A 27,418-nucleotide genomic window follows, 5' to 3' on the forward strand; every position below is an offset into this window, starting at 1 on the left:
TATGTATTAAAATCTGTATTTATAATACAGGTCTTCTGACACCAGTATACAATTAATTTTAGTCTAAAGTTCGTATCTCCTTAATAACATTCTGGTCTTTCATGGTTCCTCATCCTTCACAAACTCACTGTTTTTGATGTCTTCCCTTCACACATCCTTTTTCTCAGTTGCCTTTAAATTTTGTCTGGGTAGCTTAAAGATTTGAATCATTTTAGTGTTTAATGTAAAGGAGCAGTATTCCCAGAGCAGTAAGGTGTGAGACCTGAAAATACATTTTAAATGTATTTTAATGCATTCTGAAATACATTTTAAAGAAACTAAACTTAGTTTCACTATCATGCCTGTAGGAAACATACTAGCTGCAACCTATACCAGACTGTTACTTTATTGTAAAAAAAAAAAAAAAGTTCCTGAAGGCAACTATAATACAATACAAAGAAATTATTCTTTTCTTTCTTGTTTCAATATACGTGTTCATTTAGCACAAAATTAGTGGTGATAAGTGTTTTTGTAAATATGTGCAGAAATAGGGAGATTTATAATATACAAAATTAGGAACAGTCTAAGGTGCTCTTCACAATCAAGCTATTTTCAAATGAATGCATGATGCTCCCTTTCTCAGATTTGGAATGTTGCATTTTGACTCAGTGATACTTTTTAATGCCAAGAAACACGGGTACACAGAAGCTTATACAACTGAAGTAATCAGGAAATATTTTTTGCTTGCTTAATGGAAATGAGATTTTAAAGTTCAGTAAATTTCAAGGTACTGTCATAATCAATAGAAAATGTAGGTTATCTGAATATAAAAAATGAAGTTACTTTACATCAGTCTTGAAAACATGCTCAGGTCTCAAGTTTAATGAAGGTTCAAGATAAAGGGCTTTATTCTTTTTCCTAGTTGTCTCTGAAAAGTAATTGCACTTTTTCTTTTCCTTTCTTTTAATCTTGCAGCTATTTTGTGCCTTTCAAGATGACAAATACTTGTACATGGTAATGGAATACATGCCAGGTGGAGATCTTGTAAACCTTATGAGCAATTACGATGTGCCTGAGAAATGGGCCAAGTTCTATACAGCCGAAGTTGTTCTTGCACTTGATGCAATTCACTCCATGGGCTTGATACACAGAGATGTGAAGCCTGACAATATGCTTTTAGATAAATATGGGCATCTGAAGCTGGCAGATTTTGGCACTTGCATGAAAATGGATGAAGTAAGTATGCAGCTGAATAATTTATCATCTATGAAACTGTAATTCTAAGGTTATTTTCTTACGAATTATAATACCCAAAGGAATATTCATCAAATGGCCCACTTGGTTAGAAAGCTGTTCCTTGTTTCCTAATTTTAAATAAAAGGGCACTTGAAATAGAGTAACATTTTCTATAAGAAACTGTTCTAGCACACGGAAGAAGGTTGTAAACTTACTTTCTGTTATTTTTGAAAGCATACGTGTTTATGAATTTCTGAGATTCATCTTTTTGCCAAATGTCTGAAAAGCTTATGAGACAACTCCTAGTTTCAACATTAGTAACCTTGGAACAGTTCATAAACTGAAATTTTTCAGTAAATGAAATTATTTTGTAGGCAAGATACAGTCCCTTTATTTTTTTTATTTTTTTTTTTTCCACTGTGTCTAATCGTTCTCATAGCATCCTCTAGTGGTCGTTAAAATGAGGTCACAGTAACGCAGCGGTGGCATGTGATATATTGATTAAAATTTGTCAGGTATTTGTCAAGGTGTCACACATTTTAATTGTCCAGATTTTATGATGTACAGCCAAATATAGTTTTCTAATGAGATTGTATAAGAGTATTTTTAAGAGATGTAATACTTTATATTATTAAAGGAGACTTAAAAATGAAGCTACCATTTGTAGTATGCAGTTCTAAAATCTTTCATGACAAAGTTATGCTGTAATTTACACAATATATTCTTCCTGTAAAAAATTACAACAGGTTCTTAAAAAACTGTGTATGAATCTGTGTTATGATTTGCTTGGCCTTTGAAAGGTTTCTGTATTAACGTTGTCAAGGATGATCTTTCTAAGCTTATTTGCTTTAATGTGCAATTTTTTTTTTCCTCCCCTCTGTATTGTTTAGGCAGTGCTTGGTATGGTCTCGGCAGTCTACTTAATTTGCATTTGCATAATTAATTTAATGTCTCCTCAGCTGTATCTAGAAGTACTGTCTCTGGTTAGGGTTTGTTTGAGTTTTTTGGTTTTTTTCTTTCCTGTGACAATATATTAACTTCATTGAACAACTACTGCTGTTTACTGAGCTTCAGTAGTTTAGTATTGCTGAAAAAGTAGTTGTTCTAAAGGCAGTTTACCTTTACTTTGATTTACTTGCCTGTATTTTAGGGGACAGCATTTACTTTAACTGAAAAAATCAAAAGTATTAGTTGATCTTTTAATTTAGTCCTTAAAAAATTAACCTTGGTTTTACACAAATGGATTGTAGGCCTTAAAGGAGTCTGTTGTTCATCATAAAAGACAATAAAAAGGCATCAAAAAGTTCATAATACAAATCTACCAAAAAAGTGATCCTTTACCCTATTTTAGGGAACCCAGAAATGGTGAACCTAAGCCTTTTTTTTTCTTTTTCATTGTTGTTGTTAAAAGAATGGAATGCTAAGCAGTGATTGATCATATTATCAGTGTGAGAAGTGCATGCATGTTTCTTATGGAGAGTTACAGTGAGTTCCAGCTTGGACTGGGCATCATCAATGAACTAGTGATCTCCTGAAGAAGTTAATTTTTTAACAGATTACATGTTAGGTTCTTCATGTTCCTCAGACTCAGTGGAATGGCAAATATTTTTAATACAGGAAGCTTTAGAAGTTGAGAGGTTCTGGATTCTCTCCAAATCTCATGCTATTTCTTACAAAACATGAACACATCCCAGCTGTGTAAATATAATATTGGTGCTGGCAGGATGATTTCTAGAAAATATATGCTTGCCCAATACTTATTTATTTTTTCTGGTTTGAATTCTTGTAGCAGTTGTGCACATTAGCATCTTCCTTGTGTTTGTTGAGAGCCCAGGAAAAATTATGCTGCAATTTGCTGAGTGACTTTCTTGATCTTGCTATGAAGTTGAATTCAGTCTCCTCTTAAGCCTTGCAGGCCAGTCCAGACACTTGCAGCACAATTCCTCTTTACCAGTATGTGAAAAGAATTGTTAAGTGCTTGAGTGGTCTTTTCCAACGTAAAAGGAACTGACCTGTTTATATAACTCAGTTGTGATAGTTTTGGGGTTTGTGTTTGGTGTTTTTTATTATTATTATTTTTTGCTTTTTTTAAAAATCTGCAACAAGGTGAATATTTCTATAATTGAATAAAGAATGGAGCAGGCCTTAAAGGTTTGGTAGGAATTGTGGTTCCCATTTGGTATTTAGGTATGATAAGGTAGCCCAGGGCAGGTTTTACCAGACCGTAACCTTCAGGTTTGCTGCAAGAAGCTAGACTGTAGTTAGCTTCAGTAGATATTGTATCAGCAACTCCTAGTGTTGCCCGGCTGAGCACATAATGCTGTCTTGTGCTAACTGAGCCTTTAGAAGAGCACAGGTTTAGAGGTTACCTGTTGAAAAAAGACAGGACTAAAAGAAGAGGTGTTTACCATTTGGGATTATTACCTCAGCTCAGGCAGCTCAGCTGGGAGAAAGAGCGTGTTCCTCTTTTTAGAACTCAGCTTCTCATTGAAGCTTGTCCAAGACACTGCTGGATCCTTCTTGCATCAGTTCATTGTCTGCAGCATGCTGCGCAAGCCTGGGTGCAGTGTTGACACCTGTCTGAGCTATCGTGATGTTCCTACACAAGCAGTCTCCAGCTCTTGTTTACTGAAGAGAACTTAATGAGGGAGTGAAAGCCTGATTCTCAGCCTTGGTTCAAGACAGCAAGTGATTCAGGTCTGATGGAAATCCTGAGGATGAAAACTGAACTGTTTTGTGTTCAGCAATATAGTAATTCTCTAGGACACACTACAGCCTCACCACCAGGTTGTCATAAGCTGTAGAGAACATGCTGTGTCTCCTGCACAGCCTTTTTTAAAATTCTTCACTGCACATCTCTCACATAGATGCAGGAGATGAGTTCCAAGATCCACCTTGATCTTTTGAGGTGATGAGAAAATTCTCAGATAAAAAACACTGGCCTGAGATCCCCAAAAGGAGGCTTTGCCTGAGAACTGCTATAGTAAATATGCTACTCGGGCATAAAAGAGAGGCTTAGTGTTTGAAACACAGGAGCAACACTTTGTCCAAACAGCACCCTTTAGATCTCTTCAAATGCTGAAGTACAGAAGGCAGAAGTCATCGTGCAGAATGTAGGGACTGTCAAGATTCCACGTACTGCACCGAGAGGGCTTCCCTGGTTACTTGGTTTTCATGCCAGTGATCATGGAAGCTAGGTCCGCCTGTGGTATGAAGAGTATCCGGTGCTTAAAAAATATGTGCAGAGCAACGCCCAAGTTCTTTGAAAGAAAAAGGGTATGAATGAGAGGAACAGAAATCTGGGAATATTGTATTCAGGTGAAAATGAACCAACCTTCCCCAGGGACATGGTAGAATCCCTGCTACTGGAGGTTTTCAAGATGCAGTTGGACGGGGTGATAGTAGGCTACCTTTCCCGTGACCGGTTGGGCCAGATGATCTTTTATGGTCCCTTCCAACCCAGGCTGTTCTGTGAGTGCATTTTTGGTTTTGTTCCTGAGATGGAAGGTAGAGAGTTCTATGGGCAGTAATTACAACCAAATCCATGTGCTTCAGAGAGATACAGCCCATTGAAAACTGATGTTAGCATGCAGGGCCTTTTTAACTGTAGAAATATTTTTTTGTTTTACTGCTCAATTCTTTGACATCTTGTCTGAAAACTTAAGGTGTTGTTACCTGGAGTTCTTTAGCATCTGTAATGTCAATGGAAAGAACTTTTTTTGTTGCTACATACCAGCCATCAGACTTGGGTAGGGCTGGATTTTTTTTTGGCACAACCTCTGCTTTGTTTGCATAAGACTTCAGCAAATGTCAACATGTATAACCTATTAAAAAGTGTTCTTGTTTTGTTGTATTAATTATAGAGGAATGGGAGATGGAGTGCTATTAAGTGGTTAGGTGTCAAGGTGATGAGACTGTGACTGAAGCTGCAATCTTCAAAGAAATCCTTCAGAACTGTTTCAGTGACTTGTTTTTAAAGAAGCTTCTTTCCCAGGGAGGGATTCAGGTGCTTTCAGCCCGTCTTCACTGAGTGAAGAATTGGACTTTCCCTTGTTGTGATTTTGCATTTGGATAGGAAGAGATAGACATGCACCGGCGTTGGAGGCCACCAAGATGCCACAGTCCTATGAGATCAGCAGAATCACATGAGCCTAGAGCAATTCCTTCTGTGTTCAAAGTAAAGGAGAGGCTTAAGTTTCAGAGAAGACCTGTAGGTTTGTACACAGAGTGCTGTTACAAGCAGAATATTCAAATAATGATTCCTGCCATGTGCCAGATCCATTTTTGAACGTTCTCAGCTTCAGATTTCTGGAGCCTTTGGGTCTTAGTTTATTTCCCAGTGTTAAAATGTGTTCATCTGTATTCTTCTTTGTCCAAGGAATGCACTCTTCTGAAAAGAGTTAACTTCATTTTCTTATTCCAGGATGATAAAGCTGCGTACTGTCTGGTTAATAGTATAGAAAGCAGAAGTTAACCTCCTCTTCATTCTGGAACTGAGAAGTTAAATCTTCTTTTAGGTTTCAGCTTCAGCGTGGAGTTGTAGAAGATGATAGGCATTTGCCAGGAGGACGTTTGAAGTACTCCTTAGGTCTCTGCAGTATTTAGTCATCACTTTAGTTTTTGCTTGCCAGTTTCATGACTTTCCAGGATTCTGGTGTAATACATAAATAAAAGCTTTTGGCAGTTCATATTATGTGTGAAAAGAAATATTGTAATTTGGTGTCTAATTTTTACATGTCAATACAATTCCCAAAGCAGAATGTTTCTCTTCTTTTCTTTAAATATGAATTTTGACTTTAGTTATTTCTACTAATATTCTGTGTTAATACTCAGAATTGGTATCTATTGCCATTCATTCCGATGGCAAAATGCACAAAGAATTGTCAGATGACTTAAAGATTTCAGGTTGAGAGGCAGAATAAAGATGAGTGTATTTTTGGTACTTCTCTGACTTCATCCAGGATTTCATCTCATTCATCCATCTGGTCTCCCTGGAACAAATGCAGTGAATTTGATTAAAGGAAACAAGGCTTCTAAGTCTGAACCAGCATGCTGGCAGATCTGACGATGCTTCTGCGTCATTTAGCCCCTGCATTTTTAGTCTCTGTGTGAAGCAAAGAGGATGAAGCATTCTATTAATAAAACCGTGTTAATATGTTAATAAAAATTACTTTTTTTTAAAAAAAAGCTTTGCTATTCTTTTAAAAAAACCTTTTTTCCCCCCATATCTTCTAATAAAAACAAAGGTGTGACTATAAAAATTACCTATAACTTGATTTATTCTCTGAATTAAATTAAAAATGTTATGTATCTGCTATGTAGGGCCTAGAACCCATAGCTTATAAAAATTATTTGGAAGTTTGTCCCTGAATTCAGTGAGATAAGGAGCAGTCTGATATGGTGTGTAGCTTCATATTGAAACCACTACTGAAAATAATAAAATTGGTCAATTTTTGAAAGACGTGATCAAGAAAACCTGCGATAGAGTAGGCAGAGGGAGAGCACATTACCAGGAATTGTCATTTCAATCCATATTGCTTCTGGAGTGAAAATACAGTCTTTCAAACACCAAAGAATATTTTTGGCTATATTTTTTATGTTTTTCTGGTCTGCTAAGAGACAAATAATTTAAAGACTCAGAGGTATTTTAATTGAATTCTTACTGTTGCACAGACAGGTATGGTGCGCTGTGATACAGCTGTGGGAACCCCCGACTACATATCGCCCGAAGTTCTGAAATCTCAAGGGGGTGATGGTTATTATGGACGGGAATGTGACTGGTGGTCTGTAGGAGTTTTCCTTTTTGAGATGCTAGTTGGTAAGTAGCGATTTCTTCTGCTAATGAGATTATTGTTGAGTCTTTATTGTGCCTTTAGCTGTACTTTGCTGTAAGGGGACTGGTCGTACCTCACTATCTAACAGCTTCTGACTTTTGTCTGATGCTGTTGCTTCATTCTTGTTCTCTTTGCTCTCTGTCACTCTTACACCGCAACAGCTGTTTGCGTGCTTGTTCAGTGATTAGTTCCCTGACTCAGTTCAGCTTAAAACTAATTCTTAGAATAGTTTTAACCAGGGTCAGCTACCAGCTACCTCACCATCTCATGAACATTTGTGCCACCTCAGGAGCAGTACTGAGTTTTCACAGATGCAGAGATGGGAAAGGAATGGGAAGGGCAGGACTGGCCTTTTTCTTTTTCTCTTCCTTTTTTTCTTCTTTCTTCCTTTTGTGTGTCTGTCCGTCATCCTCCCCCCCCCCCCCCTTTTTTTTTTTTTTTATTTTCTGCCCAGCACTAGCAATGACTTCTGTTAGGTCAGAATGACTATGGAAGTATGGCCTGATTCTTTCTTTTATGTTTGAGTCAGGATTTTCCAGTAAAATATACTGGACTGCTATGGCAACGAACATAGAATATAATCTGTTAAGAAGATGAATCATCTGCGTCTTAAACTACAGTAAGGATCAGTGTTATAGTCTGGTAGAAGGATGGAATTGAGCATATAATTATTAAAAATCCAATTCAGCATGTTCTGGGAATACTGCAGATGTGATGTTTCTGGTATCCTGAGCCAGGAAAGATATTTGGATATATGATGATATTACAATCACTGTGTCTTTCAGAATTAAGGAATTTTGACTTAGAAAAAACATGGTTCATAATAAAGTCTCTCATAAACAAATTTAGCAGTAAATAAAATTCTTCAGTGACTAAAATATTGGACATCACTGTACAGAATGTTTTCTCTGAACCTCCTCCCCCTGCCCTCCTTGTATCTGGCGGAGGATTCTCCCCTTTTTATGCTTCTAATGAGAACATTTTTTAAAGTGAAATCTTATTTAGTTTCTCCACTTCCCACATGTTGGGAAAAAAACACACCGTATCTGTTTTTGTTTGTGTTTACATATCAGGTTCTGCCTGTTGTCCTCTAAAGCATTATACTTCAAAGAAAGCATGGAAAGCGTTCTGTTGTTCTGATTTCAGTAAAGATGCAGTGAAAACAATACTGCTTTTTGTTGTGTGCTAAACTAAAAGCTAAAATGTTTGTCACAGGATGAATCCTAACATTGGTTCAGTGACTTAGGTTAGTTTTGAGGTGGTGTCTAACTCAAAGCTATTTTTGAGACTGAAGACAATTGAGAAGGGGAAGGTGTGGAAGGAGAGAAGCAGCACCTAATATCAGTGCTCCCCCCCTCAAAGGTACCGGCATGGTAACCTAATGAATCTACTAAAATTCTAGAAGTTTTAATTCAAGCTTGTGTGTACTAATTTCTTATTTTGCCATGAAATGACAGAAAGAGGCTAAAGGTAGGATTGTTGCATTTATATTCTATTTGAAAGCTGAAAGGGTTTTGTCTGTTGTTCTGTTCATACATTTTTTCATGTACCGAGCTTTTCAAATTTTCAGTATCTTTTTGGAAGCATGCGATCAGCATGCTGACTGCCCTGCCAGTGATCCCCACCTGCATGCAGCACACCAGGATGGAGGAAAGAGCACCTTCTCTATTAAACCTGTGAATTAGTTGTGAGAAAAGATTTATGTAAAAGATGCACCATTCTGATTACTGAGCTGAACCATTTGTAACATGCATTATTTTGAACACTGCATTCCAATTTTACTGTTTGGGGGGGGGGTGGTGTGTGTTAAATAAAAGGCTACTTTAGGTAAAACTGCTTGTAGACTTTTCTTTATACCTTTTGTCTTTTTCAACTCACGTGACTTGAACATGACTCAAAATTACAGCTAATTTACTATTTTATTTTCAGGTGATACTCCTTTTTATGCAGACTCACTAGTAGGAACATACAGTAAAATTATGGATCATAAGAACTCATTACATTTCCCGGATGACGTGGAAATCTCTAAGCATGCAAAGAACCTTATCTGTGCCTTTTTAACTGATAGGTAAATGCATGTATTATTCTGGTACTGTTTTTATTTTGGGGTGGTATTAGCACATGCACATTGTAAAAATTAATTCCTTCCATTAGTTCTCTTAATCTCTGTTCAAATCTCTCCTGCAAAATGTCTTGCTCTCTAGTTTTTCTTTTGGGGTGTTTTTTCCAGGTATTGTATTTTATTTCTATGCGCAATTCTGACAGCTCTTGTTAACAACACAGTTTGTGCCAGACAGATCCTTCCAATTGCAGTATATAATACAGTAACAAATCTCTGAGACTGAAAGTAATTTGTAAGCTCTGAGGCAGGGACCGAATTGTGCTCAAGTGTCTAAACAGGTGTTACTTAAAACAATGAAAGCAAATACTTTTATGACAATAAACATGTATTTACTGAGTTTGTTTAAGCTTTCTTAGAATGTTAGAACTGTTTTTCATTTACTTTGTTGGATTAATTGACAAATACAGCTAACAAACCAGCAAGGATATTGTTTTGGCTATAAATAGATCCTAGAGGTCTCCCTTTGTGGAACTGAGCCTTAACCTAAACACATTTTCTTTAGTTCCCAAAAGCAGAGGCCATCCTCAATTGCTTTGATTTAAAAGAAGAATGCTGTAGGTGCATAGTTAACTCTAGATCGATGATGCCTTCTTAGCTTTCCTGTGGTCACCTGAATTTGGCTACAACAGAACATCTAGCTTTTATAGAATGAGGGATTAGGGGAAAAAAATTGCCTTATTATGGTTTTTGCATTCAAAGAGAGATTGTTTGCTCTGTTGCGCAAGATTGTGGTGACACAGGAAGGATGTGCTTTAACAGTGTTTTTCACTTATAGTAGCTGAAGGGTAGAGAGAAAATGTGAGTAGAATTTAATAATCTAAATGCAGTGAGGTGTACTTCCACTACGTGTGTCCGTCTTCCTGTTTATGTTTAATATAGTGCTCGAGCAATTCAATTGAAACAGATCCCTTCTTTCCATAGGCATCATCACTGCTGAAGCACTTAAAGAACAAGTATCGACCCTATGATTTATTAGTACTTTTACATGCATTGTTTTTATATCCTGTTCTTGTAGATAGTTTTAAAGAGAGATTTTTCTAGTCAAACTAAAGGTTTCTTGTTTCACTTAAGATGTACTTTACTGCAAATATCAGCAGAAGATGTGTCAGGGTTAGTTATGGGGCAGAGGATGGAATTCTTAAAATATTTGTTTCAGTCCAGCTTTGAATAGCTGTTCTGTGCAGTAAGTTAGACCTTCCTTCACTTGCGTCTTAAGGTTTGTCATGTGGTTTGGCAGACACGGAACTTTTGCAGGATTTTTTCCCCCAAGGATGTTGGGGTTTTGTTGTTTTGGTGGTTGGTTTTTTTTTTTTTAGTTTTTTATTAGTTTTTGCCTCAGTGCTCTCTTGCTTTACTCCCCACGTGGCAGACTCCAAATTCTGAACATTTTAGCAGTCGCAGAGAGAGTTTGTGCTAAGAAGCAGAGTACATTTTGCGTAAGAAACTAGAACAGAGGCTGGTGGGTTTTAATTTTTTTGTTGTTTGACCATTAATGTGGGTAACACAGACAATCTCTACTGAAAGTTTATTTGCTGCTTATGAGCAAGTCAGAATTTAAATAACAAAAAACAAGTGCTGTTTTACCTAATGTGAATTTGGCTTAATTGCTCTGTTTAGGGATGTGCGACTTGGGAGAAAAGGGGTAGAAGAAATAAAGCATCACCCTTTCTTCAAGAGTGATCAGTGGAACTGGGACAACATTCGAGAGAGTAAGTAAATTAGCTTGAAAGTTGTTTTTCCGAAAAAATCTATTCATTCATATTTGCAGTAGTGGTCATGAAAGAAACTTTAAGCTATATAAATGAAGCATTGTCTATCTGTCAAGAATTTTGCTCAAACTTCCATATTTATCACTTGTATTATAAAAACTGAATCGATAAGCGTTAGTAAATATACATTTCCTACTGGAATTACCCTTGCCTTTATTATGCTATTAATGTATCGATGTCCGTCTTGAACAACAGAACTGGGTCTTTCAGAATTCAAACTAAAAAGAATGCATGTTAGGTTCTGTTTCTCTGTGGCTTTTGTTGTTTTGTTTTGGTCTGGGGTGGGTTTTTTGTTGTTTGGTTGGTTGGGGTTTTTTTACATTCTGGTAGTTAAGACAGTGGTTTGACTGCGGTCTTGTAAGTTTTACTGCGTTTCATTTAAGGCATTGTGAACTTGATAGCTTTAGGTAAAAAGCTGAAGTATGTCAGTTCAGATCATGAGCTTGCTGGTAACTTCTAAAGTCATATATTTACTGAAGTTTCTTAAAATGATGATTGAATTTAGAGTTCTATTCTCAAATGTGGTTACCTTAGTAAATACGTTTTGCACGTTAGATACTCTATGCATTAGGCAACTAATGTAAAAATAGATTTCTCAAGGAAAAAAATGTTCACAGTAGTATTTACAGATCTGCTGCATGGTTGATACATGTTTAACTAGCAGGGCAGCTTATATTACAGTCTTTTAACACTATAGAGATACCAGTATATAGCAAGTGGCTGAATCTTGGAGTGAAGCTGATCTTTTTCCCCCTTTTTATAGCTGCTGCTCCTGTTGTTCCTGAGCTTAGCAGTGATATAGATAGCAGTAATTTTGATGACATTGAGGACGACAAGGGAGACGTGGAAACCTTTCCAATCCCCAAAGCCTTCGTGGGAAACCAGCTGCCTTTTATAGGATTTACCTACTATAGAGACAATTTGTATGTGATACTTTAATGTGCATTTTTAGAAAGATACCTGCAGATTTTTCTTTTATCCTATCCTTTTTTCACTCTAGGTACATAATTTATTCATTGCATTATATTCATGTATGTCTAATTGTGAAGATAAAACCACAAAGTTTAAGTAGAATTTATCATTTGCTGCTATTCTGGTTATTTCAATAACTGACTAAACAGTATTTTTATATGCACAAAATTACATAGCCTCTTAAATCTTTAAGGGTTAAAATACTGATAGATTTGTAATTTATTTCAAAACCAGCTTTTTATTAGTAGCCTTAGAAAAAAGTTTACACAAGATAATAGCTTGTTAGGACTCAGCTTGAATAGTTGAGAAGTAATTGTTTTAATTAAAAAATTATAAGCTGCCATGGATTTGAAAACATAGGTTATACTTAAGAAAAGATTCAAATCGGAAAGACGCACTCATACTGAAATAAAACAGGCTTCATTCTGAGACTAGTGTAAGACAAATTAAGACTTGAGAGAATTGATTAAAACAAGTTGATTGGCAAGGTTGCCAGAGTTTTTGAAAACTTGAATAAGAGCTGGAGGGATTTGTTTTTGTTTTTGACAGGTTGCTAAGTGACTCCTCACAGTCTTGCAGAGAAAATGAATCTGTGCAATCTAGTAAAAATGAGGTTAGTGTTTTTTTCGTAAGTATTAATGGTATGATTAACTAATTTTAAGTCTGTTAAGAAAAGGCAAAGTCTGAAGTAAGTTTGCAAGAAATTTGGGGGGGGGGGGCTTTTTGTCTTTTAATGATCCTCAATAAAAATGATATTTTCTATTTACAGGACAGTAAGGAGGTAAGTATGTTTTATTTGAATTATGAAAGGAATAAAAAAATTACTACGTAATTTATGTAAATGTGAAATATCCTAAATGTTTATTCACCAAATTGTTAACAGTAAACCAGTTGTATTTTGAAACAGTTGTACTCAGGCATTGTGGTACTGTAGTATAAAGATGAATGAATACAGAGTTTTCTTGAATTCTTTTGGCATCTAGAATTTGTTTGGAAAATGAATGTGTAAGGCTCTGTTTGCCACAAACAGCATCACTTTCTGGAAAGTTGTGAATTCTGGCTCCACACTTGTCTGATTTATTCAGAGTTCAGAAAACTAAATTGCCATCTGCAGTGCTAATGGAATGTTTAAATCATATTCTCAGTTGAATTGAGTGTATGGAGCATGTTTATCCAGTTTTGAAGATTGACAATTGAATGGAAATTTGCAGATGTCAGGAGAATGCTATGGAATTTTTATGTACTTACTTCATTATGTTACTTAAACATTTGTATTATTCAAGTGTGGATAGTATACTGCTAACATTTCTTAAAAACTTACAACTCCTTTTCAAAGTTTAAAAAAATAAGTAAAGGAAGTGCATTATGTAATGGCTAGCATAAATTTAAATGCAAATGTTTATAAGATTCTACTTCATTCCTTCCTGTCATTGCTGAGTAGATTCCTAGTTTTAGAGTTTCCTTTTAAAAAGAAATGCTACTGCTGTTTAAAACACAGTGTCACATTTGTGATACTTGCTTACTTGCTTTATGTTGTGATAGTAAATGTAGTTGGTAAAATTTTGCATTTCACTTCTGATAACTTTTTTTATTTGTATTTTCTTAAGCAATGAATCTCCAGTTTTGATGTCCTTTTCAGTGTCCCTGTTATGAGAATCTTCTAATTGTAACAATTATAAAGTGTTTTAGAAAACCACAGTTTTACATTTCATGTTTGCGGGGTAGAGGAAGAGGGGAAAGGGAGGAAAATAAATGTATTTGAAAGCTTGAAGACAGGACACAAATCCAAAATTTCTTATTTATAATTTATTTCATAACTATTTGGATCCTTGACTCACTCTCTTTTTAGTATTTTAGTAAGCAAAACAAAGCATTCCCAGACCTGGAGAGTGTTTGTTAGCTTCTGTATGATTTGGACTAAGAAATTCTTCTTTATTTGAGGTTATTGAACATGCTTAGTAATAGTCTCTGAATATTGTCCAATTTGGTCATGTCCTCGCCTTTTTATTTTTAAATTTCATTTAGAAAAGACTATTCAAAAAATTCTGCTACAGTGGAAAGTGTCTGCCTACAGAGAAAAGTACAGCAAAGGGCCAGTAAAAATATTCTGTGGCCATAGAAATGTTATGACTCACAATCTGTAGCACATAATTCTGTGATGGTTAGATTTGATATAGCATGCAGCTAATTTTGTTGCTATGCATTTGTATCTTTAAAATCATCAGGATTAATATTTTGTAAAGATGTAACCTTCTAGTGATAGTTTTAAAATAATACAGTGGATGATAGAATTAATTTCCCTCACTTTCCCTTTTCTTGTTATTTAATTGACTTGCACTTGTTTCATGTGATAGCATTTTTATATGTGGGCCATGCTTTTTTTGACATTTTACACAGTTTCAGAAAAAACTAAGCAAGCTAGAAGAACAGCTCAGTAACGAATTACAAGCCAAAGATGAATTAGAACAGAAGTACAGGTGAGACTGTTTTGACATGTTTGGTATGTTTATAAAGAAATTTTATTACACCTGGTTTTTTGAATGCTTAAAAGCATTTTAATACACTCTGGGGATTCCTGACCCTGCAAGCAGACCTCACTGTAAAGTGTTAGCTTAATTCTTGCTGCTCCTGTTTTTTTATTTCTTTTTTCTTATTTTGCCTTAACTCTCCATAAGAATCTCTGTATTGAGTGATTTCCCCAGTCCTTGAAGTTTCATGGGATTGTTGAAAATAGAGTACCTTACATAAAATCAGTGAGACACATTCAAACATTCTAATTTCTGTATAATAAGCAGGCTTTAAAAATGTTTTTCAAATTTCTTCAGGTCTACTAATACTCGTTTAGAGAAGATAGTGAAAGAGCTAGATGAAGAGGTATGTCCGTAGGTATTTGTTATTGGAATTAGAACTTTAATGTTTGTGTGTCTTTTTTCCTTAAGAAACAGCAAATTACTTTTGAGTAGCTGTGCATTTATAGCAAGTAATACCAGTTGATTTCTTGATATTCACAAGCATGAAATTGTTGTCACTGGTAAAATATTTTAATTATGATTTCCCTACTACAACTACACATTTGTTTACAGAATGTGTTTTTTACTGTGTTTTTGATTTGGAGGACAGCATGATATCAATATCCCATATGTGATTTTGAAAATCAAACACGTGAGAGTAATGTTACTAGAAGAGGAAGGCCATTCTTTGCATTGTTCAAACAGTGTCAGTAAAAGGACCTTATTTCTTGTCCAGCTTACACCTAAGTGCTACTACAAATTTGCCTTGTCTTTAGTGGATGTGTACAGCTTCAATGTATTGCTCATGCAGGAGCATGTCAAGACCTTACATTACATGTATATTTTTGTGCTTCCAGAGTGGCTGTTAGGCGGGTTTGCCTGGTTCATCAGATCAATTCAGTCTTTAAAATGTAAAAGCTCCTGGTGATAGTTGTCCGGGGCTGGATTTGACACTGTGTTTGTGGCAGGCAAACAGACTGGGTCTTTCTTCATTGCAAACTGAACTGAGGGTGCGAGCTGACCTTTTATTGTTTAAAGAATACCACACTTCTCTATGTAATTAGTGGTGTTTTTTGAAATCTAGATAAATTCGAGGAAGAATGTAGAGTCTGCAGTCAGACAGTTAGAAAGAGAGAAGGCTCTTCTTCAGCATAAGAATACAGAATACCAGAGAAAAGCAGAACATGAAGCGGATAAGAAACGCAATTTGGAAAATGAGGGTATGTTGAACCATGCTTGAAGGGTTCCATTTTGATGTGGGTTTTTAAAAGAGAAAATAAATGAATTAAAGTTCAAATTGAAGCATTTTCATGACAGTGATTAACAATGTTGAATTGTTTTTGTTACAGTTAACAGTTTGAAAGATCAACTTGAAGATTTAAAAAAGAGGAATCAGAACTCTCAAATATCCAATGAGAAAATCAATCAACTACAAAGACAGGCATGCCAACTTTATATATATATATATATTTTACAACAATAGCTGTTTGAAGTACTGATTTGATTTGTAGCAGGAAGATTGAAATGTGTAATAGAGTTCTAAAAAGCAGTTCTTGTGTGTTGGTGTGCAAAAGTAATCTTAAAGTGTACTCCTCCTTATGTCTTTAATCCATAAAATGTAGAATTCTGTAGTAGAAATGGTGATAGTTTTATTTTATTGTTCTGAAGTATGTTTTTTATCAATCTTCAGTTGGATGAAGCCAATTCTTTGCTGCGGTCAGAGTCTGATACTGCAGCCAGGTTAAGGAAGAACCAGACAGAAAGCACGAAGCAAATCCAGCAGCTGGAAACTAATAATAGAGAACTACAAGATAAGAACTGCCTGCTAGAGAATGCAAAACTTAAACTGGAGAAGGATTTTCTCAATCTTCAGTCAGCTCTAGAATCAGAAAGGAGAGATCGAAGTCATGGATCGGAGATTATCAGTGATTTACAAGGTATTCCTGCAAACCTTCTGAAGTTAAGCTTCCTTCTTGTTTCAGAAATAAAAATAGCTTTTAGTGATAGTTAAGCTTCAGATTGTGGCTAGATTAGTGTGCTGTTCTGTATGCAAGTGTGGACACACATTTAAGAGAAAATGTGTGATAACATTTACGAAATGTTATTAATAACTTTTAGAATCACCCCAAAGGGCGATGCTCTTAATAGTCAGAATTAGGAACTGTTACATTTGAAAAATTGTATCTCTAAGTAGATAAAATACAATCTTTTTTCATGCACTGCCCAACCTCATTGATGTTTTGGTCATTTTTAGGTCGAATATCTAGCCTTGAAGAAGAAGTGAAAAATGGAAAGAGTGCATTAGCCAAACTGGAAGTGGAGAAGAGACAATTGCAGGAAAAACTTACAGATTTAGAAAAGGTAACAGCACTTCTAAGTGAACGTTGGTGTTGAATTCTTAGGGAATTTTTAAATTTACCCTTTCATTACTTGAGGCGTGGAGACAAAATATATGCAAAAAATAAGCCTTGTTTTCAGTGTTTATTATTTTTTCTTAATTTTTCTTTATTGTTTTTGCAATTTGACAAGTGCGGAAACAAAGATACTGTTTCTTTTATGAACATAAAACATTATGCGTCTAAAGTACATAATAATATACTCCAGCGTGTAGCTTAACAGTGCAGTAGTAAGATTTCATTTCGTCTGGGTTTGTTGGGTTTTTTTTAAACGCAATATTGCCAAAAATCAAAAAGCTTCTGCTAATACTGTTTGACAGATCTGTCATTGAAACAAAAGTATTGAAAAAAAAATCAATAAACTTAATGTTTGAGCCACTTTTACTACGGAATGTTGGTTGTTAAGGCAGTGATTCTGTAATTGTTTGCAACTAGGGATGTCCTTGTATATTTTCAGAGCACTTTGCCATCCATAGAAAAACATTTGTAGAATTGAGCTCTCAGGTAGCTCCTTACAGTTTGAGCTCTTGTTTCCACTCTTAGCATACTTCCAAGCAGCATGTTACTGTTCAAAATTTTGTCTTTAACCTGATGTGTTTAATGTTTTATTTCAATGTAATTTTTTCTTTAACAGGAAAAAAGCAACATGGAAATAGATATGACATATAAATTCAAAGTTATGCAGCAGAACCTTGAACAAGAAGAAGCTGAGCATAAAGCCACAAAAGCACGATTAGCAGACAAAAATAAGATCTATGAATCTATAGAGGAAGCAAAATCTGAAGCGATGAAAGGTATGTATCTGACATCACAGTTGGACTTCATGTAAATTATACAAAGCAGATCGTATAATCTTTTGATGCTAGTGAAAGCCTTAGTGTAGGCTTTTTTCCTTGATTCCACTGCTCTTTTAAAACATAATTAGTGTCATAAAAATCAGTTGTAGTCTCTTTATTCTTGCTTTGCTAGCTTAAAGACACACTGGTTTAGTCTCAAAGTAGAACAGGTTCTCCATTGCACACAACACTAATTAATTTTCTGTGCTAATGTATTCTGAATTAATTTTACTTACATTTATGTTACTAAAACTGCTTGAAGCATTTTTGTTAAGAGCTTGTCTTGCGTTCTTACTCAGTGTACTGATACTTTTTTGTGTTGTCCTAGATAAAATATGTCAGCAGCTTAATGATTTAAATATGTAGACCAGGTAGAGTTAGAAATGGCAAAGCCCTTGCTACACTTCTGCAGTCACTGTGCATATTCTGGTGCATCTCATGACAATGGAAATCTCTTGGAGGGAGGGATAATTACCAAACAGTTCCAGAAGGTAGCTTTTACTTTTGAATTAAATGTTTTGTTTATTGCAGCTATTTAAAAAGCTACCTACAGATCCTGTGCTTCCAATTGCAGAGCATTCACAAAAATTTTGAGCATGCAGATGTTCAAAAGAAGCAGAAACAATTCAGTAATAATGGCTGAATCACTTGGCATATCAGGTTCCTGAACAGCTTCAACTCTTTAAACGATTTCTAGTTATCATAGTCAAAGTAACACTTCAGTAGATTTAGATGGATTGTTTTTTAAAATCCACCTTTTTTATCTGTTTCAGATGTGTTGCAGATAAACTGAAAGTTATCTTGAAACTGAAAAGTAGGAAATAGCTGTCAGTCAGGAATGCTTGCAAAAGCATCCTCTGGGTGTGGGTTTACTGTGAAAATTTTAATGAATCATTTGTCAGCAATCTTTCTCTTCAGTGTTAAAAGGATAAACATGTTACTTATTGTTAATATGGAATAGGTGTCTTCCCTTGCCCTCCAGAATCTCCTGGTTTACACAGACTGACATCTTAAATTTCTTACTTAACAGAAATGGAGAAGAAACTTTTGGAAGAGAGAGCTTTAAAGCAAAAAGTAGAAAATCGGCTGTTAGAAGCTGAAAAGCAGCGCTCCATGTTGGACTGTGATCTCAAGCAATCACAACAGAAAATCAATGAGCTCCTCAGGCAAAAGGATATACTGAATGAAGATGTAAGGAATACTGACAAAAGGAGTCTTGAGTGGAATTTTGGTTTTCAATGTCCAAATATTTTCCCTGTTATAGCTATATTTAGGAATGTTTGTGAATGAATATGGCAGCAACTTTTTCCTTCTCTGTATGTGGAGCTTTAAAAAGTCTACTTTAAAAAATGTAGTTTCATTTTTCTGAAATATTCCAGTGTTACTGATAATAAAAAGTTTTTCTTCTGAAATGTAAAATGCTGTGAGATTGACATGGAAAAGCTAGCTTATTTATTGTGTGCTGATGCCTTTTCAGGAGACAGCTTTGAGTCACCAAAAGATGTGAGCATGTACAGAAATGTAGAGGAAGTCAATAAGAGACACTGTTTAAATGTTGCTTTCCTGTGTAGGTCTGTAAAAATCACAGGTTTCTCTTTATTTTTTAGGTAAAAAACCTGACATTAAAAATAGAGCAAGAAACACAAAAGCGCTGTCTCACTCAAAATGACCTCAAGATGCAAACGCAGCAGGTCAACACCTTGAAAATGTCAGAGAAGCAGTTAAAACAGGAGAATAACCATCTTCAAGAAATCAAATTAAGTCTGGAGAAACAGAATAATGAACTCCGCAAGTACGCAGAATTGCTCTGTGTTTTTTAGTAACGTTACTGATTTGTAATTGGTTTTGGGCGAAAGCAGAGAGCAATATTAAATTTAAAAATTAGCTGTGCAGAATATGCTGTTCCACATTGGGGTTTTTTTTTGTATTGCAAAATGTAATTGTTGTTAAAAATAATTTCCAGTGACTCTAGTTGAGAATTGCCCTTCAGCAGTGTATAGTTTTGTACTAAAAGATGTTGTCCATTAAATCTTGGGCGGGGGGGGGGGAAGCCAGATTAAACATAAGCATGTGAGGACTTCAGATAAACACTTATTTAACAGACAGTCTAGATACTTTTGTTTTTTTAAATGAGATACGACTTCAGCGAAGAGGACAGTTACTGGCATTATTAGTCCAGGAGAGCTTATTGGAGTTGGAAATGAATACTAATACAGAGCTGTGAAGCGTAACCATTGGAAATATCTCGTGCTAAAGATGTTTAAACACATCTGTTGTACCTTCAAATAGGAGTTGTGTTAAATCCCAGCAGCTCTTCAAGGTCTTACAAGCAATATAATAACTGATTTTTTTTTTACATGAACATTCTGGTGAACGAAAATGCAATTTTAGCACATCTATCAGATTAATCTGATTTTTAGCTCTTTTATGACTTCTGAATGGTTTAGCTCCTTGTCTTTTTTCTGTCAGCAAGATGCAGTTACTCACATAGAAGGTGGAACATCTGATGGTTGCTGTAATGTAAAACACTGGCAGAATTTTTTTCTGTTACATTACTGCCTTTGTTATGGGACTGACTGTTTTAGTAACAGATGAATTCAAGAAATGTTGCATGTCAAAGAATACAGACACGTTTTCACAAACTGAGCTCTAGCAAACAAGAGACCCAAAACAATCTGTCAGATCCGTGATGTTTTACATGGAAATAAGATTCTTTTGCTTTATCAGTGTCTCTTACTGGTTAAACTATGTGACACTGTTGTTACAGATTTGCTAATAAGTTAAGATTGATAGACTTTATTTGATTTTATAAAATCATTTTTAATAGAAATATAGAGGGATAAGAAATATATTTTAATGAAACTTATAGTTGCACAGTAAAAGCTGTTATGAAATCCTTTGTACAGTCCCGTACCAAGGCCAGAAGAATGGGCTAGAATCATTGTTTAAAACTTAGGTAATAAATCTAGGGTTTGAAAGGTTTCTTTGTAGTTAACTAGTCTTCCGTATGTAGAAAGTGTATTGAAATGTCAGAATATGAGATTAACGGAAACTGGGGAGAGTCGACTGGAACAGCTTGTAGTTACCTGCCAAGAAACCGTGAACTTTAGTAAAAGGAAATTCCGGCAGGGGGAGATCGCGACCACCGACTCATATACCACCTACCCAAATCGTACCCCACACCCATTTCTGGACCCTTCTAACCTTTACTGTGCAGAATCGGATATGGGAGGAGAATATGTTAATGATTTTCGGAAAATATCATGATTATGCATGATACTTAATGAGTATGCATGAATAAGTTCTATATATATGGTGTCTGATTTTGAGACTTGGTGTGCGTTGGTTGTGAGAGGACTCGCTCACGCACCCGGCCGTTAATAAAGAAGTGTCTGCTTATCTACATCACACTGGTGTCGATAAGTTCTTCATCCGAGATTTCGGTAACACTGTTGCAGTTAGTTTGTTAACAGTATTAAACTGACTTCTTGTTAGTGGGTTGTTCTCGGCTGTGCAAGTGAAACTGAGAGCTGGTACCCAGAGGAAGCCTCAGGTTTAATTGCCAACCATACTTTGGTCAGGAAATGACTGAAGATCTTTAGAGTGTGAATGCTGTCTTTTCTATTTACTGGCTTGGAATGTCTTCATATCTTTTCTTTCTGTTATTTCTTTCTAGGGAACGTCAAGATGCAGATGGACAAATGAAAGAGCTTCAAGACCAGCTTGAAGCTGAACAGTATTTCTCGGTATGTTTTATGCTGCTTTATTTTTATACTAATCTGTTTACAAAGTACAATGTTAGCTTTCCTTCTTCCTCCTCAGCCATCGGGTGTTTCACATCTATAAGCTAAAGCTTATTCTTATGCCTGTCTTCAGTCTTGTCTGCAGCCTTGTCATCACTCCTTGTTCTTGATCACTGAGCAGTGTGAAGAACTCATGTTAAGAAATGTCCCAGCTTTGGAAGGGAGTCCCAAACACAGTTCAGAGGGGGCGAGGAATCAAACAGCTTATTTTTCCACAGTGTGAATAATTTTCTGCATGTCTTAAGCCTTTTGCATCTAGCACCTCTTCCATGCTACATGGAAGAGAACAACTCTATTCTCAGAATCATGAAGTGTAACAAAATTTGAGTTTAAGGCTTGCAAGGAAGTTTTTGCATTACAGCCAAACTTGGTGGAGATATGTTGGGAGTTTTTGCTTTATTGCAAAATAGGTAATGTACTTAAAAATCATCACTAGCATGTGGTTAATTTATATTAACAGTGCACAGGCAGTCACACTGCAGGTAGAGGCCAAAAGGCCTGTTTCAGAATTAGAGGAAACTCAAGATTTTACTGTGGTCTTTAGGTCAGGGAGGAGGACTACTGATGTTCTAGTAGATCAAAAAGTTGTACACACGAAAGGAGAGAAAGGGAGACTTGAGATCAGTTGGCTGCTGTGGATGGGCCAGAGAAAGACAGTCTATCCTGAAAACTCTGCAGAAAATCCACTTGCGGTTACCTGTCACTTTACCTGTATTCAGTCGTTTGAGTGTACAGAGCAATATGATTTCTCTTTCATTTTCTCTAGAACTCTAGATTACTATCGGATTCACAAAACTTTGAATTTTAAATGCTTTTCTAATCTTTTTTCCCTTCCTCCTATGCTGCTTTTTGCTCTTTAACTTTTGTGTTGATTTCATGGATTTGTATGGTTAAAGCCTAAATTCTACATACCTACCTACACCAAAGATTTAAAATAGTAGAGAAAAATAAATTATTTTCCTTGCTGCTGATACTTCTGATTTACCATCTAATTGTGTTCTTCGCATTTAGAGTCTCTTTAACAGTATGTTTACAGACATATAACATGTCTATTATGCACCTACCCGTTCACAAATATACAAGTAAAAAACAAAACAAAAAAAATTAAAATAATGAAAACACATCTGTGAATGATGGTGACGTTTAGTTGAATTTGGAGAAGTCATGCACAATTATATTCAAATTGTGTGATTAAAGAATTGCATACAATGTCATCTTGGATCATTTTTTGTGTATCTTCAAGCTAGTATATGCAAGTCACGTGCTTTTCTTTCCAACTTTAACTTCTAGACTCTCTATAAGACGCAAGTTCGAGAACTTAAAGAAGAATGTGAGGAAAAGACCAAACTTTGTAAAGAAATGCAGCAAAAGATACAAGAGTTACAGGATGAGAGGTAGGTTTTACTACTTGTAGTACTAATACATAAAAAATTAGGATGGATTTTTGCTGTTTCCTTCTCTCCCCCCAGCCCCCTCCATTTTTTGAGTTAATATATACATAAATAATTTGCAGAGATTCCTTGGCTGCTCAGCTAGAGATTACTTTGACAAAAGCGGATTCAGAACAACTTGCACGTTCCATTGCTGAAGAGCAGTACTCTGATTTGGAAAAAGAGAAGATTATGAAAGAGCTGGAAATTAAAGAGATGATGGCTAGGCATAAACAGGAACTTACTGAGAAAGATGCCACCATAGCCTCTGTGAGTAATATGAATAGTAATTTTGGTAGAAGTTTACAGGAGCTTGAGTTTCTATTTTCAGTTTGAGTTATCCATTGCTATTAGCATGCTTAGAGGTGAGTGATATACAAGTATATCTGACATTTTAAAAATATTTATTTTCTGTGAATGAAATTTCAAAAAATATCGTGTTTCTTCCATGCATCAATCTGATCATTCTTTCTTCTGTGCCCCTACTCCTCTTACAGCCAGTCCTCTTATCCTTATCCTGATTTCACTCTGAAGCATTTCCTTCTGTCCTGTAATGCTTTGGTAGGCCAAATGAGTTTTGTTACATGGTCACTTGTACTTTTTGTTTTGTAGTTGGAGGAAGCAAATAGGACGCTAACTAGTGATGTGGCTAACCTTGCTAATGAGAAAGAAGAACTAAACAATAAACTGAAGGAAGTACAAGAACGTAGGTATTCTCTAAACTAAATGTAATTTAATTTGAAACCATTTTTTTTTCTTTAATAGTACTATTTTCTTTTGTAATGAGCTTTCATAGATTATTTTTTTTTATCTTGCTACAGAAGTTACAAAGCTAAAAGAAGAAGAAGCAAACGTGGGAAATATTAAAGCACAATTTGAGAAACAGTTACTGAATGAAAGAACATTGAAAACCCAGGTAAGCAAATGCACCTAAATTAATGAAGAGAGAGCGTTCAGGAATCAAATAATTTTTAATAGAAAACTTTCCATGGTAAACTATCTATATATGTACCATTAATGCTTTTTTCTTTGTTGCCCCTGAAACAGAGTATATTGATCTTTTGTTTGTTTGTTTCTACTAAGTAGGCTTTCAGTGTAGTGAAACTGCATCCCCATGATTTATCATAGAGGAACTCCCAGTCCAGATGCAGTCCACCAGCAAAAACCTTCATATCAGTCAAATGGATTAATATTTTACTGTTTTCCATCTTGATTTATAGTCCTCTGTATGTTCCATAAAACAGTATATTTCTGATTTTAATCCAGATTGGTTTTTAGAACAAGCGGCATGTTAATCCAAAAATGTATTTTGGGGCTACCTCATGAAAATGGAAGGTTTTATTTATACGAGCAAAAGTGTTCATAGCTAATCTTGCTTAAAATGAAAATGGCATCATTACCTTCTTTTCATTTTTGAGTAGCACATTGAATTAAATCAACTTTATAGGACTGGATTGCAGAGGTTTTAGTTTACAGTTAGATTAAAAGTGTCTGGTTGTGGATAGGAGACAACACTTCATCTCTTCATGATATAACTCCGTATTTATTGGTGTGTTTTTTGTAATTTTTTTCTTTCCCATGGGAAGGCTGTGAATAAATTGGCTGAGATCATGAATCGGAAGGGTCCAGTCAAACGTGGCGCTGACACTGATGTACGGCGGAAAGAAAAGGAAAATAGGAAACTGCATATGGAACTGAAGTCTGAACGAGAAAAGTTAACCCAAATGATGATCAAGTACCAGAAGGAAATCAATGAAATGCAGGCAGTAAGATCCTTTTGCAAATACAAACATTGATAGCCTTTTCTGTAATTCTCATTGAATTGATACAGACTTTAAGGTAGTGTATAGAGTCTCTATTCCCGAATTTCCCATGACCAAAAGAAACACTCAGTGTGTATATATATATTGTAATGGGCTGCAAAGTCTGCATAATTTTCTACTTGTATTTTCTTTGACTGAGTTTTGTGATAATAGGAAATCTTCTAATTTATCCTAACAGCAAATAGCAGAAGAGAGTCAGATACGGATTGAACTCCAGATGACTCTGGACAGCAAAGACAGTGACATTGAACAGCTTCGTTCACAGCTGCAGTCATTGCACATCGGTCTAGACAACAGTAGCATAGGCAGTGGACCTGGAGATGCTGAGGCAGATGATGGATTCCCTGGTATGTTAATTTTACTAATATTTCTGTATTAATTGGGTTTATATCAATATTTTACCATAGAAGCTAAAGTATCGAATTAATGCTCTGATGATTCTGTGGCTTTTCATCTTCCTGTGTTTCTACCATTTTATCAATGCTTTGATAGTGGTCACTATCCACCTCCCAACTAAATCTGTCTGTAATAATACTTCATCTTACATGAATTTTAAAAAAATTATTTTAAAAATTCTATTTTACTACATTAAAATAAATAATTTTTTCCACTTTATTGTAGTGGTCACTTTGCAATGACTATGTTATGTGATGAAATGTAAAACTAATCCTCTCTTCTTAGAGATTCTATTTTGACTTCTTTTCTACCTTTTTCCTCCTTTATGCTTTATGTTTAGTCCATATCACTCAGTCTCACACTATGGAATCCATGTCCTTTACCTACCAGCACTCTTCTACCTCTGTCAGTATTGCCACTAAGCCTTCCAGTTCTCGCATGCTTCTCGACTCTGATTCTGACTCAGAGGAAGAACCTTTGTCTTGTTCCCACAGTCCTACAGAAGTTGATAGCACAGGTGACATCCCTGAGAACTGTTTGGTTTTGTTCTTACTGTGTCCTTTTCTCTATTTGAAAACTAACGCTATTAATACATGATTATAAAACCCCCAAAAACCAAGTCTGGCAGTAAACACACTGCGGTGGTAGTGAACATGACATGAAAAAATTTGCATGAAAAAGTAACCGGCCTGTTTTCTCTAAATGCTTGCTGTGATTTGTAAAACCACCATCTTTATTAAAGCATTGAATAGATGAGCCTGATGGATTTGTTTTCAAAGTAGCCTCTATCCAGTATCTGCAGTCTCTGTATGACCCTAGAGATACTAGATATCAAAAAGTCGAATCCTTGTGTTGAAGTGTGGAAACATCTAACTCCGCACTATCTGAATTTACATTATTTGCTTGTAGAAATTCAGTCTTCTGAGTATTACATTGTTTTGCCTTAATTTGAATCTATATATTTGATTCTTGTATGTTACGGCAAGCAAAATGTATTCATTTTTCCAGCTACATAAAGCATATAATGAAATTACATGGCCCTGGTAAAATAGGAGTTTGTTTTCCTAATTCTTTATTCATTTGATATGACTACACATACACCATACTGAACAAAACTTCTGTTCAGTGTTAATGTCAGAGGTGGGTGTTCTTTAATTACTTTCAAATTTCTGTATTTCACTTGAGGTTCCTTTAAAGTGTGAATACCTTTCCACTGAAGCCAAAACTTGTTTTGGGACATTGACATTACTTCATCAAACTAGAGTAAAGAACAATGCATTTCCTCTATTTTCCTCATTCTCTGGTGTTTGCTATGAGGCTTCTAATAAAGTAATTGTTAAGTACATACATAATTTTTTCCTTGTTAGCTGCTGTTGTTACCAGCATGGTTTTGTTTTGTTCTAAAGTAAAAATCGCATCCAAACTAGGACTTTTCGCTAACATAATTACAACAGATTTGAGGTATGATGGTTGTGATTTGTTGGTATTTTCCATCCTGGAGTTTATAAGCATGTACTGTGAAATTTTGGAATATTCTGCCTTTTCTATGACCTTTTAGTGTAGGACAGAGACCAGAAATGAAGAAGTGTAATCAGAAACTCTCATTTTGTCCAATTTCATGCAATAGCATTGAAGATTACAGAGAAAAACAGGAAAAATGTTAACGCGTAGGTTTTTTACGCCATTAACCAACTACACATGCTTACTGGACGTGGGGAAGGATTTTTTGCACCAGCATGCATTTGTATCAGGTGTAGTTGAAAGGAACAATGGAAAGTGGCAGGTATGAGGCAAAATATATGTTATAGAACTACTACAGGTACTTGGTATATACTTCAAAATGTGTCAACAGCAATGTTTATAGGCCAATAAACTTTGAAGTCAGTACATATCTGAATAAATAACCTGTTTCAAGTATCTCTAGACAAGATGAGACTCCTATGAATATTTAATAACTATTTGTTACGCTATGTTAAACATAGGCAGGCTGCAGATGCCCTCTAATGAGAAAGAAAACAGATTTTGCCATAGTGAAGCACGGTAGTGCTCTTTTCATAGTTTTGTGTTTGTTAATACTTAAGGCTTCAGTATTTTTGACTTGGAGGCTCCTCAGCATCAGTAGAGGTTATCTGCTAGTGGAACTCATTAGAAGAATATTAACTGCAGTTGAGTAGTTCTTCTTAATGAAACATAGGGAAAAGAAATGCTTGTATTAAGTGCAGCTATGGAAATAGGGTCAAAGGCTGTGTGATACTACGTATCACCCAGCACTAGGAAAGTGGAATCCGTGTGAGTTTTTGGTTATGACTGAA

At 35.5% G+C, this 27,418-nt stretch overlaps 1 protein-coding gene across 3 annotated transcripts in view; it reads left to right on the top strand.

Moving 5' to 3' along the window:
* Positions 1-27,418, top strand: part of ROCK2 (Rho associated coiled-coil containing protein kinase 2) — a 100,908-nt gene that overhangs the window by 61,826 nt on the left and 11,664 nt on the right. For 2 of the 3 annotated variants that reach the window (XM_037391422.1, XM_037391419.1), the window contains exons 5-27: positions 955-1,215; positions 6,889-7,033; positions 8,979-9,117; positions 10,789-10,880; positions 11,704-11,863; positions 12,462-12,525; positions 12,682-12,693; positions 14,310-14,389; positions 14,738-14,786; positions 15,507-15,642; positions 15,772-15,863; positions 16,113-16,359; positions 16,677-16,783; positions 17,453-17,612; positions 18,685-18,845; positions 19,262-19,446; positions 21,331-21,400; positions 22,748-22,851; positions 22,971-23,157; positions 23,500-23,593; positions 23,709-23,803; positions 24,474-24,653; positions 24,889-25,057. In XM_037391422.1, the coding sequence (XP_037247319.1) occupies positions 955-1,215; positions 6,889-7,033; positions 8,979-9,117; positions 10,789-10,880; positions 11,704-11,863; positions 12,462-12,525; positions 12,682-12,693; positions 14,310-14,389; positions 14,738-14,786; positions 15,507-15,642; positions 15,772-15,863; positions 16,113-16,359; positions 16,677-16,783; positions 17,453-17,612; positions 18,685-18,845; positions 19,262-19,446; positions 21,331-21,400; positions 22,748-22,851; positions 22,971-23,157; positions 23,500-23,593; positions 23,709-23,803; positions 24,474-24,653; positions 24,889-25,057 (2,989 nt within the window). The remainder of the gene's footprint in view (positions 1-954; positions 1,216-6,888; positions 7,034-8,978; positions 9,118-10,788; positions 10,881-11,703; positions 11,864-12,461; positions 12,526-12,681; positions 12,694-14,309; positions 14,390-14,737; positions 14,787-15,506; positions 15,643-15,771; positions 15,864-16,112; positions 16,360-16,676; positions 16,784-17,452; positions 17,613-18,684; positions 18,846-19,261; positions 19,447-21,330; positions 21,401-22,747; positions 22,852-22,970; positions 23,158-23,499; positions 23,594-23,708; positions 23,804-24,473; positions 24,654-24,888; positions 25,058-27,418) is intronic. The other variant, XM_037391421.1, reaches the window with a different exon arrangement.

The sequence above is a fragment of the Falco rusticolus genome, chromosome 6, assembly GCF_015220075.1.
Source record: "Falco rusticolus isolate bFalRus1 chromosome 6, bFalRus1.pri, whole genome shotgun sequence".
NCBI lineage: Eukaryota > Metazoa > Chordata > Aves > Falconiformes > Falconidae > Falco > Falco rusticolus.